Consider the following 18,381-nt stretch of genomic DNA (forward strand, 5'->3'; position numbering starts at 1 on the left):
CTGTTCCAGGATGTGAACACGACTCGTTACCACGTGGTGGCGTCAGAGTGCCTGCTGAAGACCGACCTTCAGTCTGGAGGATACAAACAGACGCTCCTGGGATCCTCCTTTGAGCTTGCCGTCTTCCCCCGAGATGGAAAGGTCAGAGTCTGATCGGGAGCAATCGATCTGATCACGTGACCAGATAAAGCAGCTGTTTTCTCTCCTCCAGCTGTTTGTGAACGACGCTCAGATCAACTCCTCCAGCATCCTGAGCAGTAAGGGAGTGGTTCACGGTTTGTCAGCCGTCCTGCGCATCAACAGAAACCGCTGCAACAAAGTCTGGTACCAGAGTGTCTTGGTAAAGTCCTCCTCCTGTCCCCATTCATGCTGGACAACCCCATCCTCTGCTAGACACTAAGCCCATCTTCCTTCTCATAGGGAGAGTGTGTCGACTGCTTGTTCCAGAAGAAAAACATGTGCTACACCGGTACCACCCCTTATGTAAGCCTTTACCACACTCTTCATCACTCTCATCTTCCTCCACCACAGTTTTATATCAGCAAGACATTCAATCCATGAAACGTATTGATTAGCATTAGGTCCAGCCAGGATGAGCTTTAGACTGTAGACTATCTGGCTGTCTGGACGATTCTTTTTTTTTTTTTACAGAGAGAGCTCAGGTCAGTCGTCTGGACTACTAGAGTCAGATGTTGGAGCAGATGTTGACAATTCTGCTGAGACTGTTAATGTCCTTCACCGACAATCCATAAAACCAACAAATAGGAGAGAATTTCAAAAGACTTTCAGTAAAGGAATGATAAAAATGACAAGTCTGTTAGAAACATTAAAATAGCTAAGCTACCTTATTCAGTGGATCCTTTGTTGTCCTCTCTTTGCAATTACCTCTGTGTTTTTATCGAACCTGAGGTTGGGGTTGAAGTTTCCACTAGGCCTGTCGCGATAAGCAATAAGTCAATTAATTGCATGGTAAGAAAAAATGAGGGCGATGAGTTTGCGAGCCTCAATAATTTTTTTTTCTTTTTTTCCTTACTTTACCATAGGCAGTGTATGACAGTAGGTTTCACTATGGAGTATCTCGAATGAATGCTCTCGTTTCTTGCAGAGTGATCTCTCTCGTGTCTTTTTTGACAGCAGCATGTTGCAGCAGGAGACCGTGGTGAACTACTAACCTGGTATGCTGCATTTGCTTTACAGGGCTGCCAACTCTCACACATCAGCCATGAGACTCGCGCATTTGAATGGCTTCTCACGCTAAACCTCTGGTTTCTCATGCTAAAATACACATCAAGAGCAATGTTGGCTAATCAAGAGGTTTCGGGATGATTCTCAGTGGGCCGGTGTCCTGGTGTATGTGAAAAAGCGCAGCATCGTGTCGCAGCAGTGCGTTTCAGTCACTGCTCATAGATCAGTCTGACACACAATGATGAGGGGAGATATTTCAGCTTCACAAACAGCAACGATGCGCAATATTTTCTCTTTCCTAGTTTTTTTTTTAATAAAATGGTACTAACTGGAAGTTTTGCTGGTTTTCCCTGGATCTGAGCCCCAAGTTTAATATTTTTAGACCTGAGCACCGTAGGCGGTGCAAACGCCTGTTGTAATTGTAGCATTTTAGGGGACCTGAACATGCTTGAGACCTCACCAAATTTTGCGTACCCCCCAAGGGAATGCATACATTTACGTATTTTGGGGACTGTTCAGGCAAAATTGAACGAGAGCACCACCTATTTATGATGCCCCGCCACTGCACGTCATCAATCTTTATGAAATTTGCTACACATATTCTAAACGCTCGGACAAACAAAAAGTTCTCTTGGAGCATTGGCCTAAAACTAACAGGAAGTCAGCCATTTTGGGTCAAAGTTGCCATTTTGGTGTTTTACTGAAGTTGTTTAATATCCTCCTAGAGATATTATCGTACTGCCACCAAAATTGCTCAGTATGTTCAGAAGGCATGTGTCTTCAAAAGTCATCAAAAGTTTTCTAATAGGAGAAAGGGCATAGAGGGGGCAGGGCTTCAAAGTTTGACATCTTGCCATGAAAAACTAAACTGATATAACTTCCACATAAAACAACATATCTGAACCAAAATGGCCATGTATGATGCCAGTCCCATCCTGAACACATCTACATGTCAATATTTGGATTATGAATTGGCCACGCCCCCTGGTGACAGAAAGTCTGGTTTTTACTCGAAGACCCATTCCTCTGACATTTATGACACAACCAGGTCCAAACTGGGTCAGACAGCAGAAAACAAGTTGGTGTTGATATCCAGTGAAAACTGTTCCTCTACGCTGCAGGGTGAGACAGTGGCACCATGGCAAACTTAGATAAGATGCCATGACATCTTAAATCAGTATAAATCCCTCAATTCTCATCCAATCCCCATCAAACTTGCAGAGATTAATCAAGGTCTGGCCCTGAACAGATCCATATGACCAATTCTGGTCTAGCCCTAAGCCCCGCCCACTTTCAACAGGAAGTGCTTTATTTCAGATGCCGGGGTGCTTCTCCACAGAAACTCCAGGCACTTGAAAGTGCTTCACAACAGTTCAAACCCTATCATGATACCACACTAAAAATCTGAAGTTCCTTCGCCAAACGTAACCATGGCGAATATTCGTCCGATGCCATGACACAGGAAGTCCTTGTAACTGACCCACTGTAATGTTGATCTCTATCAAACTCGCCAGGGAGGACAGTGGTCAGGCCGGGAACTCAGCCACACTGACATATGCTGGAAAAATATCAATATGGCTCTATAGCGCCCCATACAAATATTTAATTGATCATAACCGCTCACTACATTGACCGATATGGCTGAAATCCGGCATATTGATAGAAATTGGAAGGATGTACAAAAACCCTCTTCAACCTATATGACAAGTTCAACAGGAAGTTGGCCATTTTGAAAAGAGTGTCATATTTGGGGTCATTTTTGCATGTTTCTTTGCCTTAAATTTAAACTATCTCCTCCCGGAGATTTGATCGTGCTGGCCTCAAAATCAGTCTGAACACTCCAGAGGCACGTATGGTCAAAGTTATCAAAATTTTCTTAAAGGAGGTGACGTTCAGTGGCGGCTCCTCATCAAGTTTTCATGTTTCGCCATCAAGTACCGAATCCATTATTTCTGACATAACAATAATTTTGCACCAAACTACACGTTTCACTTCAGTTTCATGCCGACCACATCTACAAGGCCAGATTTTGTCATCTAGACATTGCTCAATGATGTTTTTTCCTAAAATCGATGATTGACTCTATAGTTTTTGTCACATTAAGAACCACAATCATAATAAAGGAACAGGCTGAGATAACAGAATAGACCAGACTAATTAACACATACAATTAACAATGAATGAAGGTAAAGCTGGAGTTTATACTCAGGCGAACTGATTACAAGTCCATCTGGGCAGCGTCCTTTCTGACGTGGTGGTACTTAGGGGACTGTGCTGTCTTCTTTCCTCTTCACCTTATACACCACTGATTCTCAGTCCAACACTGAGTCCTGCTGCCTTCATAAAGTCTCTGATGACTCGGCTCTTGTTGGGTGTCTAGGAGAGGGAGGGAGGAGGACAGAACGCTGGTGGACGGGTTTGTAGAGTAGACTGGCAGGAATCACTTGCATCTGAATGCCACCAAGACCAGAGAGATAGTGATAGACTTCTGGAGGAAGAGGATTCCGCTACCTCCACTGAAGATCATGGGGCAGGAGGTGGAGGTTGTTGAGACCTATAAGTACCTGGGAGTGACCATCGACCAGACTGGACTGGAAATCCAACAAAGATGCTGTGAACATGAAAGGGGATGAGCAGGCTCTACTTCTTGAGACGGCTCCGATCCTTCAATGTCTGCAGCAAAATGTTGGAGATCTTTCATCAGTCTGTTGTCTCCAGTGTGTTTTTCTTTGCTGCTGTGTGCTGGGGAAGCATCGGAGCAGCAACACCAACAGACTAAACACACTTAGAAAGAAGGCTGGAACCGTGGTGGAGAGCAGGTGGCTGAACAAACTGGTTTCCATCATGGAGAACCGACCATCCTCTCCACCACACACTGGTCAAACAGCGGAGCTCCTTCTCTACCAGACTGAGACGCTCTGCTGTCGTACGGACAGATACAGGAAATCCTTCCATCATTCTGTTCAATAAGTCACCTCTGGCAGACAGAAGAGCTGCTTAGATACCAGGCTCTATCGGCTGCTTCTATCCATTTTATTCTACTTGTTAAATTCTAGTTTAGTTTGCACAATATTTTGCTTACATTTGATTTTGCACTTCCTTATTTAAATGTATATACTTTTATAGCTGATTCTTCTTATACTGTCTGACTCTGTAGAAGAGATGAGAATCAGACTTTTTATAAAATCTAGTGGATAAAGGGGGAGGATGGATTCCTGGATATTATAATGTTTGAATCAGATCACTCAATTCAGCTAATTGTGATAAACATTTAGGTGTGTTTACGGTATGGGGTATCCATGGTAACCATAAAACCAGATGCTAAATTCACACGAGTAGGAGACGAAGTTTTAGTTTACGTTTGGTGTGAACGCACCATATCACTATCTGTGTCTTTTTCTGGCTTATTCTCATGTTTTCTGTTCACTGTACTTCCTGCTCCCTGATCCTGGTTCCTCACCATCACCTGGTCTCTTCGGCCGATGGCCTCACCTGCTGCTCATTTTGTGATTAGTTTTCTGTGTTTTTAGACTCTTGGTTTCCAGTTTTTGGATCATTACTATTGCAGTTTTGAGATTATCTATAGTTTCTCCTTCATTATTTAAATCTACAGATGCCAATGTGTTTTGCATTCGGTGGATTTCCTCACCTCATCCTCTTGGACTATCCATGAGTGTTCCTGCTCTCTGGGAACATTTTGTTAGAACTGATAACATCCGGATAAGATGTAAAGATTCTCCATGGCCAAACAGAATCTGGAGAATCTCCAAATAAATAAAAGAGCCTTTATAATCAGAATAATGTTGTTTTTTCATTTTGAGATGGGGGTTCAGCTGTAATAATTGAATAGAGTTTCTCCTCAGCAACCTCTCAGGTCCAGGAGTTGCATCTTGTCCCGGCAGTTCGAAGGACAGGTCCTGGTGAGCATCGGCTGCAGAGCCATGTGCCTGCGGAGGATCATCGTACGTGGATGCTGCTGTCACTAAACTGCTGCCAACATTAGCAGAGACGCCGTGTCTCTAAACGTCCTTTTGTCTCTTCAGGAGCCGAGGTGCTGCGATGGCTTCTTCGGGGAGCACTGCAACCCATGTCCTGGTCCAAAAGGGCAGCCCTGCTTCGGTCATGGAGCGTGCTCGGACGGCGTCAACGGATCGGGAGTCTGTCTATGTAACCAAGGCTTCAATGGGACGGCGTGCGAAACCTGCCAGAGAGGCAAATATGGCATCCACTGTGACCAAGGTCAATGCTGCTTGTGGCATCAAATAATGTAACAACCAGTAACATTAAAATCTGGGTGGTTTTAAATGTAAAACATCCATTAAATCCCTTCCAGAAAGACCTCATGAGCTTTTTCTGTTAGAGATGTAATCTTATTTATTTTTGATGGGTAAACTGTACCAAAACTGAAAAAGAAAAAAAAAACAAACCAAAGAAATTCAGTCTCATTTACGTATCATTAGAAGATGGGCTGCAGTTTTTACAGCAGCCAACCAGTGGCATAATAAATATTATATTCTTAACATTATTAAATTCAAATGGCTAAAATGATGATGCTCTTGGTCCTCAGCCGGAAAAGGGTGGAGTGTTTTCTCCGGATCGGGAATGAGGAGTTCAAGTATCTTGGGGACTTGTTCACTAGTGAGGGAAGGATGGAGCGGGAGATCAACAGGCTGATCGGTGCGGCGTCTGCAGTGATGCGGACTCTGCATCGGTCTGTAGTGGTGAAGAGGGAGCTGAGCCAAAAGGCAAAGCTCTCGATTTACCAGTCAGAGTAGAGTTGCTGCTCCTCCACATCAAGAGGAGCCAGATGAGGTGGTTTGGGCATCTGGTCAGGATGCCTCCCGGACGTCTCCCTGGTGAGGTGAGGTGGGGACACATCCCACCGGGAGGAGGCCCCGGGGAAGACCCAGGACACGCTGGATGGACTACATCTCTTAGCTGGCCTGGGAACACCTCGGGATCTCCCCGGATGAGCTGGCCAATTTGGCCGGGGAGAGGGAAGTCTGGGCTTCCCTGCTTAGGTAGCTGGCCCCGCGACCCGATTCCGGATGAGTAACAGAAAATAGATGAGTGGATGGATGAGTGAATTTTGGTTATTGGGTGCTACTCTGCTCACTGGCCTAAGCGTGAAAGAGCACAAGTGTAGAGTTGCCAAGTCTGCTTGTTTCAAGCGACTTTGGGCTTGTTTTTCTGTTGCTTCGAAATATTGTCAGTCACATGTTGTTGGTGTTTGGGCTTTTTAAGTGTATTTGCTTATTTGGGCTTGTCCTGCTTCTTTTATGAAGTCCTCCTTATTCTTTCTCAGCAGTCCACAATAAGAAACGTGAATGCAACAATCCTTTTTTTTCAGGAACAAATGTCCCCAGTCCCGTTTCCTTGGTTGCAGCGCAGTCCCATCCAAATAGCCCCACCCCCCACACACGCACAATTTCACCTGACAGAGTGACAATACCTGAGAATTATAAGGACATAGGCTAGCTATATATATATATATATATATATGTATATATATATATATGTATATTGTATGCATATCTTGTATGAGGCTTATTAGTTTTATTGGCGTATAAGAACATAAGGAGGAGAAGCTGTTCACGTGTCGGTTTGTCCTCAGATTGTGTCTGCAGGAACGGGCTCTGCAGTGAAGGCCTGAACGGAGACGGTACCTGCGAGTGTGACGTTGGCTGGAGAGGCATCCACTGTGACGAAGGTAAGCAGGTCACATGAACAACAAAGCTGCAAACTCATCATCACTTATTCTTAAAGGCACATTACATAATTTTCCAACTTTCAAACTCCATGTTGCAGATTTGTTTGATGTCACATGGATGTTTCTATGTGCATTTCTGGAGCCATTTTTGTAACATTATCCTGAAATAACAGTTTAATTAATAAAACAAAATATTATTAGAAACCATGTCATTAAAGCAGAAACTCAGCTGATTACAAAGATGTCTGTCTCATCACTGTGGGACAAAACCTCTGGGAGATAACAGCCAGAATCCAGGTCTGTGTTTTACATAAAACAATAAAAGCATTACAGCGGGGTGCAGGAAGCACTAACAAGTGCATAGACCACATAGAGGGCAAGAGCCCAGCAGGCCCAAGAACCATCCATATCCCCCAGCAGAGCCCTGCCCGGGAATCTGGCACAACCTGGTATCTGGTATGGGTGTGTTTCCCTCTTTAAGCAAGAGCATAATAGTTTGTTTTGTGAGCAAGATTTCTTGTTTTCATGCTCAAATATCACATTTCTCTCTCACAAATCTCTGCTCTCACACTCAAAAGTCAAACATATCGTCTTCCTTTTCAAAACTCTATTTTTCCTCTTTTAGGCCCAGTGAGTTAAAATACTACTGACAATTAAGTGTCCACTTTTAAAAGTAAAGAGGGAAAAAGGAAAAATTATTATAATAAGCAGACTTAGCTGGAAATAAAAAAAACAAACAAACAAAAAAAAATGTTAACTTGTTTTGAGTCACTTTAAGTAAAACAAGCCCTGAATAAGGCAGGGACGATTTGCTCGGTCAGCATTTATCTAGTATTTTATTAGCTGGGGGACGTTTGACAGACAACTCATTCAGCAACCAAAGAAAGAGGAAAAATATCCAAAAGAAAAGGATCTGAGATCATAAAATGTGAGGGATAGAGACCAAGGTGGAGCGCAGGAGATTTGAGCTGGAAACCCTAAACTTGAGAAGAGGAGCAGAGTTTTGAAAGGAAGACAGAAAACAAGCAATCTTGCTTACAAATCAAACTATTACACTTTTGATTAAAGAAACATCCCCATTAGACTGCCCCACACAAAACCACCGTGGGTCAGTGCCGCCCCGATATCAAGGCCAGGCACCCCAGGATCAAGGACACGCCGCAGCCCCACCCCATCCATCCACCAGACGCCCCAAAACCATCTCCTTTGAAACCCTCTCCCAACCATCCAGTCTCTCCCTTATTCCCCTCCAAACCATCACCCAGACCCCCTCCACCCCACCCCACCCGGGGACAATGATGGGGCAACGGCAAGGACATCTTGCTTGTTTTGTCAATAAGACGTTGACTATACGTGTTAAGGACAGACTTGGTCAACAAGTTCTAAACCTATTCTACAATAATTTAGTTGACTCTTCTCTCCAAAGCAACTTACATCTGAGAGTAAGAACAACATTTTCCAGTTGGACACAGGTGCTGTCGTGTAGTGTAGAGTCAGTGATTTATTTTACTCCCTTCCTCCTTCCTACAATAGTCCTTTGTATAATTACAAGATAGTGATTTCATCACACAGTATCATCTTAAATCAGTGCTGAGTTCTGCCAAAAAACTGGACAAATCTTTGTAACTTATTCCGACGAGTAGAAGAGTTAAGTGCGGAAATGCCAGTAAGGAGTTGCAGTAGTCAATGAAATGACCAGAGCCTGGACCAGGAGCTGTGCCGTGTGTTCAGTCAGGTAGGGTCTGATCCTCCTGATGTTTTAGAGAGCAAATCAGTGAGACCGGCAACCAAGGCATCATGGTCCTTTAAGGTCAGCTGGTTGTCCACCATGACACCAAGATTCCTGGTAGAAGACGTAGGCACAAGCGTGATAGAGTCAAACTGTATGCTTATCTGTGGCGGTAAGGAAGGATTGGCTGGAAAGACAATAAGCCCGGTCTTGGACAGATTTAGCTGAAGGTGGCGATCCTTCATCCATGCAGAGATATCAACAAGGCATGCTGATATTCGCATTGAGACGGTTGTGTCATCAGGTGGAAAAGAAAGGAAAAACTGAGTGTCATCTGCATAGCAGTGGTGGGAGAAACCATGAGAGCTAATGACTGCACCGAGTGAGGAGGTATATAGTGAAAAGAGAAGAGGGCCAAGCACAGAGCCCTGAGGCACCCCTGTTGTCAGCCCATGTGATCAGGACATTCCCCCTTGCCAAGATACTTTAAAGGATCTTCATGTGAAGTAAGACATACACCACGAGAGGACAGATCCTGAGATACCAAGCTCTGAGAGTGTGGAGAGGAGGATCTGGTGGTTGAACCTGTCAAAGGCATCGGACAGGTCCAGCAGTTTAAGGATTGATCAGCGGATCTGGCAAGCCATAAGGACTCAGTAACTGACAGGAGAGCAGTTTCAGTAGAGTGGCCTTGCCTCTAGCCAGACTGATATACACTGCTTCCTACTGGTGACTGGAATACTGCAGCTTATGAACACTTAGCTTTAACTTCTGAAGACATGAACGAATGAAGCTTCAAAGAAAGAAAAGCTACATGAGGCGGCCATGATAAATATTTAATTATGTATTTTGACAGTCTTACACTCCAATCATGATTTTTCACCATTGAAAATATTTCTGATTTTAATCCTTGGAAGTTGCTTTAATTCACTGCCTTTCAGGTCATTAGAGAACCAAAACATCACAGATTTACAGTTTTATTGTTCAAATCTTCCATTCAACTTTATTACTGTCAAAAACGTACAAATATAAAATGATTTTAGCCCTTTAAATTCCAGTTTGATCACGTCACCATTTATATGCATAAAAACTAAATGTTTTGGGAGTCTTTTTGTCCTCCAATGACCTTGAAATGGGTCAAATAAATGTGTACTGCTGACCCTTTTAAGATGAAATTAAATTTGATTCTCAACATTATTGATAAAAACGTTAATCCAATAAGAGGAAAGAACCAGAACGAGGCCAGAAACTGAAGGAACCATGACCCGAAGACACAAAAAAAATCCAAAATGATGGTTAAACCAACTTCTGGTGAATGAGGTGGGAAAGTTCAAGAAAGATGAAGAAGGTTGATGCTTTTAAAGAGATAAAACTAAAATCAAATTTCTGTGTCGGATTCTGCTGGTTCTGGTTTCAGAGATCCAGTCCACAGCAGGTGAACTCTGTGGATCCATGAAATGTCACAGCAGTGCAAAGTGAGTCCACGCTTCATCTTCATCATCCTTTTGCCTGAATTTCCTTCATCATCATCATCCTCACACCTGAGTTTCCTTCATCCTCATCATCCTCATACGAATTTCCTTCATGTTCATCATCCTCACACATGATTTTCCTTCATCATCATCCTCACACGAGTTTTATTCATCCTCATCTTCCTCACAAGTTTCCTTCATCATCATCATTCTCACATGAGTTTCTTATATCTTCATCATCCTTACATTAGTTTCCTTCATCTTCATCATCATCCCCACACCTGAGTTTTTTTCATAATCATCATCATCATCGTCCTCACACATGAGTTTCCTTCATCATCATCATCCTCACACAAATTACCTTAAGCTTCATCATCCTCATTCCTGAGTTTCCTTTATCTTCCTCATCCTCACACCTGCGTTTCCTTTATCCTCATCATCTTCACGAGTTTCCCTCATAATCCTCACACGAGTTTTATTCATCCTCATTATCCTCACACCTAGGTTTCCTTCATCATCATCATCATCCTAACATGAGTTTCCTTAATCTTCATCATCCTCACATCTGAGATTCTTTCATCCTTATCATCCTCCCGCTTTAGTTTCCCTCATCTTCATCATCCTCACACCTGAGTTTATTTCATCTTCATCATCCTCACTATCCATGTTTTCATCCAGCTGTATGATCCAAACATCCGGCCCCCAGTGCCTCTGCGCTGCAGGTTTCCAAGGAAACGGGACCTTTTGTAAAGGTAAGACTGAGGCTTCACACAGCCGTTCCTCCCTGAGTGATGATAATGATGATGATGGTGATGCTGATTTCAGCTGTGGACCCATGTCTGGTGGATAATGGTGGCTGCAGCCTGTATGCGGTCTGTAAAAGAACCCGACCAGGTCGCAGGGACTGTGTGTGTATCAGCGGCTTTACCGGCGACGGATTGGTGTGTGTTGGTAGGTTCATGTGTTCACCTGTTGACCTGTTTATCAGTTCAGTTGCTTGCCTTTTAACTTGTTGACCTGTTATTGAGAATAGTCTTGACTGCATTTTGTAGTTTTGGCCACTTGGAGTTCCTCACATTCACCACCTGGGCCTTTAAGCTGGAACCCACTATGCTTCTCTGTCCGTAGTATGAGTACTACCTGCATGCCCGCAGATAGGCCAGTTTGTGGGAAAAGAACAAATTTTGAGTTACATAAAATTTTTTATTTGTTTACTTCCTAATTGTCCCTGAAATAGCTGTCAAGAACCCCTTCCTCCAGCCACAACACAAAAATAGTTTGGCCAGTGATCAAAATTGTATAATTTGATTTGAAGTCCAGCACGCTCAAAATGTCCAGTCAGCACAAGTTTGGTGCTAAGAAAATGAAAGAAAAGAGAAGAAGAAAATAGATACCTTTTTAGAGATTTTCTAAACAAATACAGTGCATCCAGAAAGTATTCACAGCGCTTCACTTTTTCCACATTTTATTATGTTACAGCTTCATTCCAAATTATATTAAATTAAGCTCTTACCTCAAAATTCTATACACAATACCTCATTATGACAAGGTGAAAAAAGGTTTTTTTGAGATTTTTTGAATTTATTAAAAATGGAAAACGAAGAAATCACATTTACATTAGTATTCACAGCCTTTGCTTAATACTTTGTTGATCCACCTTTGGCAGCAATTACAGCCTCAAGTCTTTTTGGATATGATGCTACAAGCTTAGCACACCTATCTTTAGGCAGTTTCGCCTATTCTTCTTTGCAGTACTTCTCAAGCTCCTTCAGGTTGGATGGGAGACGTCTATGCACAGCCATTTTCAGATCTCTCCAGAGATGTTCAGTCGGATTCAAGTCTGGACTCTGGCTGGGCCACTCCAGGACATTCACAGAGTGGTTCTGAAGCCACTCCTTTGAGATCTTGGCTGTGTGCTTTGGGTCATTGTCCTGCTGAAAAATAAACCGTCGCCCCAGTCTGAGATCTCGAGCGCTCTGGAACAGGTTTTCATCCAGGATGTCTCTGTATATTTTTGCAGTCATCTTTCCTTCTATCCTGACTAGTCTGCCAGTTCCTGCTGCTGAAAAACATCCCCATAGCATGATGCTGCCACCACCATGCTTCACTGTAGGGATGGTATTGGCCTGGTGATGAGCGGTGCCTGGTTTCCTCCAAACATGACGCCTGGCATTCACACCAAAGAGTTCAAGCTTTGTCTCATCAGGCCAGAGAATTTTGTTTCTTATGGTCTGAGAGTCATTCAGGTGCCTTTTGGCAAACTCAAGACGGGCTGCCATGTGCCTTTTACTAAGGAGTGGCTTTCGTCTTGCCACTCTACCATACAGTCCTGATTGGTGGATTGCTGCAGAGATGGTGGTTCTTCTGGAAGGTTCTCCTCTCTCCACAGAGGAACGCTGGAGCTCTGCCAGAGTGACCATCAGGTTCTTGGTCACCTCCCTGACTAAGGCCCTTCTCCCCCGATTGCTCAGTGTAGACGGCCGGCCAGCTCTAGGAAGAGTCCTGGTGGTTCCAAACGTCTTCCATTTACGAATGATGGAGGCCACTGTGCTCATTGGGACCTTCAACGCAGCAGAAATTTTTCTATATCCTTCCCCAGATTTGTGCCTCAAGACAATTCTGTCTCGGAGGTCTACAGACAATTCCTTCGACTTCATGCTTGGTGTTTGTGCTCTGACATGCATGGTCAACTGTGGGACCTTATATAGACATGTGTGTGCCTTTCCAAATCATGTACAATCAACTGAATTTACCACAGGTGGACTCCAATTAAGCTGTAGAAACATCTCAAGGCTTGTCAGTGGGAACAGGATGCACCTGAGCTCAATTTTAAGCTCCATGGCAAAGGTTGTGAATACTCATGTAAATGTGATTTCTTCGTTTTCCATTTTTAATAAATTCAAAAAATTAAAAAAAAAAACTTTTTTCACCTTGTCATAATGGGGTATTGTGTGTAGAATTTTGAGGTAAGAGCTTAATGTAATATAATTTGGAATGAAGCTGTAACATAATAAAATGTGGAAAAAGTGAAGCGCTGTGAATACTTTCCAGATGCACTGTATATAAAGAAATGGAGATAGTGAAGCTGGAACTGAAGTCAATGAAGAGCAAGGCGACAAACCGTTCAGCCATCACTTACCAGCTTGTTAATGTAAAATGACTGGTTAGCTGTAAAGTAAATGTGCATTAGCTTTTATAAAAGCCTGACACACATTATCTTTGATAGAAATGATTAGGTTTGTTAGCTCAGGCAGAGAGGATGAGACAGAGACAGAGGGACAAAAAGAGAGACAAAGAGAAAGAGAGAGACAGAGATAAAGAGAGAGATGGAGAGAAAGAGACCGAGATAGACAGAAAGAGAGAGAGAGAGAAAAAGAGAGACAGAAAGGGAGCCAAAGAGAAATAGAGAGCAAGACAAGGAAAGAGAGAGAGAGAGAGTGAGACAGAGACAGAGAAAAAGAGAGATAGATAGACATTGAGAGACAGACAGCAAGAGACAGAGAGAGAGACAAAGAAAGAGTGAGACAGACAAAGAGAGAGAGACAGAGATAAAGTGAGACATTGAAAGGAAGACAAACAAAGAGAGGGAGAGAGAGGGACAAAGAAAGAGAGAAAGCTGGACATAGAGACACAGAGAGAGAGAGAGAGAGAGTGAGAAAGAGAGACAGAAAGAGAGCCAAACAGAAAGAGAGAGAGAGAGACAGAGAGAGCCAGAGAGAACGAAAGAGACAGCGAAAGAAAGTGATAGAGACAGAGAGAAAGCCAAATAGAGAGAGAGCTACAAAGAGACAGAGAGAGAGAGAGCGAGACTAAAGAGCTCGCTATCCTCTGGTCCGCCTGGGATGTCCCCCACGGGGCATGGTGGGTGGGGTATGTGTGTAGTGACTGTGTGATGGTGAGTGCTTGTGGGTACGGCACAGGGAAGGGTGTGAGTGTGGGGTTATATAGGGTGCAGATTAGAGTAGGTGGGGGGAGGGGGTTGATGGTGTCCTAGTTCCCGGGGTGTGCGGCTGGAACATCGGGGGCTGTGGTGGCCTACGCCGGGTGGTTATCTGGGGCGGCCTGGTCATCCTAGGCATGTTGCGGGCCCTCTGCCTTTGGGGGGTGGGGCGGCCGCTCTGGGCTCCTGGGGCCCTGGCGGGGCCGGCGGCTTCCGATCTTGCCCCACTGGGACCTGTGCCCCAAGACTGTGGGGGCACAGACAATTCCTCTCTTTGTGGCTGGAGGGCTGGAGTCGTCCTGTTGGTGGGGTAGCTTGGGTTAGTGCTCCGGGGCTGCTGCTGAGGGCCCGGGTCTCTGGGCTGCCCTGGTCTGCCTCTGACCTCCATAGAGGCGTGGTCGCATTTGCACGATCTCACTTATCACTCTTCATCACGGATCACTCTTCTTCCTCATGCTCTGCATGCTGACACAGTCACTGAGTTGTCCAGTGGGTTTTTATACTAAGAGATATTTTTCCTGTGCGTTAGTATCTGGTCGCTGTTATGCTACTTTCATGATATGTCTTTTTGATTTGGTTATTATTTAAAAACTCTCAATGACTAGCAGCTCTGTTTGTGTTCTGTTTTTTTTGTGTGTGTGTGTGTGTGTTTTTGTTTTTGTAAAAATTGTAGGAAATTTTTTGGTGTGTTCATGTACAGGTGTAACATTTTGTTGTCTGATGATGGTGTGGATTGAAGGGTCGTTTCCTTCTGTCTGTGATGTTTTTGTCTCCTTTCTTCTTTCCCTTTTGCATCTTTTTGCTATTTTCCATCTTTTTCTGTCCCCTCCGGTCAGGTCCAGCAAGATTACATAGATTCCGTGATTCAAAGTAAATCAATAAATAAATAAATGAGATTATCAAGAGGAGCCTTACCCATAGGCCTCCCCTTGGCAGAGCAAATTTGTTCAGCATGATACAGCAACCAGATTATCATTTTGCTGCTATGATGCTGGACAGAAAAGGTTAAAAAAATAATAATAAAAAAGAGCGAGACGGAAGGACAGAGATAGACAGAGAAAGGACAAAACAAGACAGAGACGAAAACGAGAGACATTCAAAGAGACTGACAAATGGAAAAGAGATATAGAGACAGAAGCAAAGATAGAGAGAGATGTTGAGAGAGGGACAGAAAAAGACAGAAAAAGCTAAAAAGTGAGAGAGACATTGAAAGAGAGACAGAAGGGGAGAGAGACAAAGAGAAAGACAGACAGAGGGACAAAGAGAGAGACAGAGAGAGAAAGAGGGGGACAAGTAAAGAGACAAAGAGAAAGAAAGAGAGAGAGACAAAGAGAGTGAGACAGAGAGAAAGAGAGAGAATGGGGACAAAAAGAGAGACAGATAAAGAGAGAGACTAACAGTAACAGACAAAGAGAGAGAGACAGAGTAACAGGGACAAGGAAAAAGACAGTGAGAGAGAGAGACAGAGAGCCAAAGAGAGCAAGACAAAGAGAGATAGAGACAGAGAAATAGGGACAAGAAGAGAAAGAGAGAGAGTGACAGACAAAGAGAGAGAAAAAGACAGATAGAGACAGTTTAAGTTTTAAAAGGCCCTTTATTTAAGGCTACACATAGCAAAGCACAAAGATCCACATATACGGCAACAAAAAACAAGCAACAAAAAAAGGGGGAAAAAATCAAAAATTGAAAACCAAACAATTTTCCTTAACTGAACACAGAACATTCTGCAGACCCCAAAATTCCACAAAGTCCTCCAACCTGTTTGTAAGTTTAAAGAAATCAAATTCAAGCCTGAGCCGAGCTGCCAGTAACCTGGTGAAGACCAGGAGAACCTCCTCTGACCCTTGACCTTTGATCCTGTTTCTTCTGGTCTTCCAAATGGCTAACTTAGCCTCACCGAAAATGAAATTTAACAGTGAGTGAACAGATTTTTTACACGCCGAGTACCGAGGACCAAAAATGAAATAACTGAAAGAGAACTGTTCTCCACACCCCTCAAAAGCTCAAACAAACTCATAAGCCGTGAACACTGAACAAAAAGATGGTGAACCATTTCTAATTGGAAACAAAAAGGACACCCAGGCCCTGTGTTAGGATCAAGGTGTGCCAGGTACCTGTTAGTGGCTATAGCCCCGTGCACAACCCTCCATCGAAGGTCACCAGACCGTTTATCAATTGGGTGCTTGTATAGGGACCGCCAGCAGGCTTTAGGGGATGCCCCAGAGCCAAAAAACTCAGTCCACCTCGACCCCCTGACAGCCGCCAGAGAGCGTAGGTTTGAAACCTTTATGCTGATGAGGTTGAGGGCCCACTTTCCCAGCCCTTCAAACTCACCCAACTCTGGTGTCTGAAAAGTCAGTAAAAGTTCTTGGTTCTCCTGCTACTGCTCTATAGCAGGTAAAAATACCAGAGAGGGGGAAACATAGTCATACTCATCATCCCACTGGTCAGACAGAGTACGGTTCTCAGCAAACGATCTCAATAGTTCTGGTAAAGAAGCACAGACCTCTTGTACCAGCCTGCTAAGCAGTCTGTCCGAGTGTATCCGCAGCAGAGTTGAAACCGAGGATTTCAGGAGGTGGCCCAGTTTGACACAGCCTGCCTCCTTCATCCGGAACCGTAGAGTGACAGATATGAGGATCGGAGAAGAAAACAGTTTGTTTCCAAGCAGGGGCTCCTCAAACAACCAGAACCCAGGAGTACAGACAGGCTCCCGCTCAAAGGAAAAGAAAAGACCTGCCATGCCTGCAACACTGACCGGTAGAAAGGTGTCAAGCCTGTCAGATCCATAAACTGTGGTTGGAGCAGGAACAAATGTTTGTCGTAGCCGGAGCCCCCCCGCCTTCCTCAGCAACAAACAGGCGATGTCCATCCACGGCGATCCAAAACTATAGAGCAGTCTCTGGGCTGTTTGTAGTCTGAAGGCTGTCACACGAGAGATGATGTCAATCAGGCCCTGTCCCCCCTCCTGGACCGGGACATACAGGACTGCCGCTATCAGCCAATGATGCCCAGACCAGAAAAAGTGTTCTCTGTATGTCCTCAAGCAGGCCTTCCGGTGGTGGCAGCACGATCAATTTGTGCCAGAGGGTCGAGGCGACCAAATTATTAGCCACTACCCCTGTGAATGGGATTGTCAGCCCACTGTCCAACCAATACAGCCTCACTCTTGCTCCAGTTGATCTTGGCTGAAGAAGCCTGAGTATACGAGTCCAGACAGTTCTTAAGACAATCCACATGCCCCTGATTCCTGACCAACACCGTGATGTCACCAGCATAAGCAGAAACAACCAGAGAAGGGCAGTGAGACAGACCTGGCAACAAAAGACCTGATAACTGGAAGCGTAAACAACATAAAAGTGCCTCAATAGCAATGGTGTAAAGTTGTCCAGACAGCGGACATCCCTGTCTTAGCCCTCTCTGAACCTTGACTGGACAGCTCAGCCCCCCACCCACTTTAATCAAACAAAACACATCTTTATACATCAAAGTCAGCAAGGAAACAAAACTATCCCCAAAATCAAATGCTCCTAAAGTGGAAAAAAGAAAACCACGATCAACTCCATCAAAGGCCTTCTCCTGATCCAGAGAAATAAAACCTACATCCAAACCAAACAATTTACAAACCCGAAACAAGTCCCTCATTAGAAAAAGATTGTCTATAATTGATCTGTCCAGTATTCCATATGACTGGTCCCTGTAAATGATTGATCCCAAAATGTGTTTCAATCTGTTAACAAGAACTTTGGATAAAAGTTTATAGTCTGTACACAGCAAAGCAACAGGTCAAGCAATAAGTCAAATCGTCTTTTTTAGGTAGCAGCGAAAGAACAGTGTGACGACTGAAAAAAGGCAGAAGTCCATTCCGGGAACATTCCTTTAGCACCTCCCACAAGCTCGAAAAGTGTTCATAAAAGTCAGCAGGTAGTCCGTCCAGCCCTGGAGCCCGGCCTGAAGTCATCTGGCCAGCAGCAGTAGTCAGCTCCTCAAGAGAGATGGGGATCTCCAGAAGAGTTTTGTCTGCAGAGCTCAGCTAAGGAAGCCCCTCCAGCAGTTCATCCACACAGTCACTATCACAGTCCTCCTGACTGTAGAGGGTGCTGTAGAAGGACACAGCATGCTGCCTCATCATCATCCGGTCTGTGGTCAAGAAGCCATCCGGGAGGCAAAGACAGGTCATTTGCTTACTCTGAGAGACAGATTTCTCTAGGTTGAAGAAGGAGGTGGGAGCGTCCATGTCTCTAACTGTGGTGAACCTGGACCTGACCAGAGCTCCCTTAGCTTTTTCATGGAGGAAAGAACTCGGCTCTTTCCTCTTCTGGTGAAGGGTATCACTGCCAGTGAT

At 44.2% G+C, this 18,381-nt stretch overlaps 1 protein-coding gene across 1 annotated transcript in view; it reads left to right on the forward strand.

The window, feature by feature from the left end:
* The window catches only part of stab2 (stabilin 2), a 140,937-nt gene that overhangs the window by 59,414 nt on the left and 63,142 nt on the right, over positions 1-18,381 (forward strand). The window contains exons 34-42 of the mRNA XM_041977111.1: positions 10-141; positions 212-340; positions 421-483; positions 5,049-5,147; positions 5,229-5,424; positions 6,800-6,895; positions 10,042-10,099; positions 10,775-10,848; positions 10,922-11,047. Of these exons, the coding sequence (XP_041833045.1) occupies positions 10-141; positions 212-340; positions 421-483; positions 5,049-5,147; positions 5,229-5,424; positions 6,800-6,895; positions 10,042-10,099; positions 10,775-10,848; positions 10,922-11,047 (973 nt within the window). The remainder of the gene's footprint in view (positions 1-9; positions 142-211; positions 341-420; positions 484-5,048; positions 5,148-5,228; positions 5,425-6,799; positions 6,896-10,041; positions 10,100-10,774; positions 10,849-10,921; positions 11,048-18,381) is intronic.

The sequence above is a fragment of the Melanotaenia boesemani genome, chromosome 23, assembly GCF_017639745.1.
Source record: "Melanotaenia boesemani isolate fMelBoe1 chromosome 23, fMelBoe1.pri, whole genome shotgun sequence".
NCBI classification, from domain to species: domain Eukaryota; kingdom Metazoa; phylum Chordata; class Actinopteri; order Atheriniformes; family Melanotaeniidae; genus Melanotaenia; species Melanotaenia boesemani.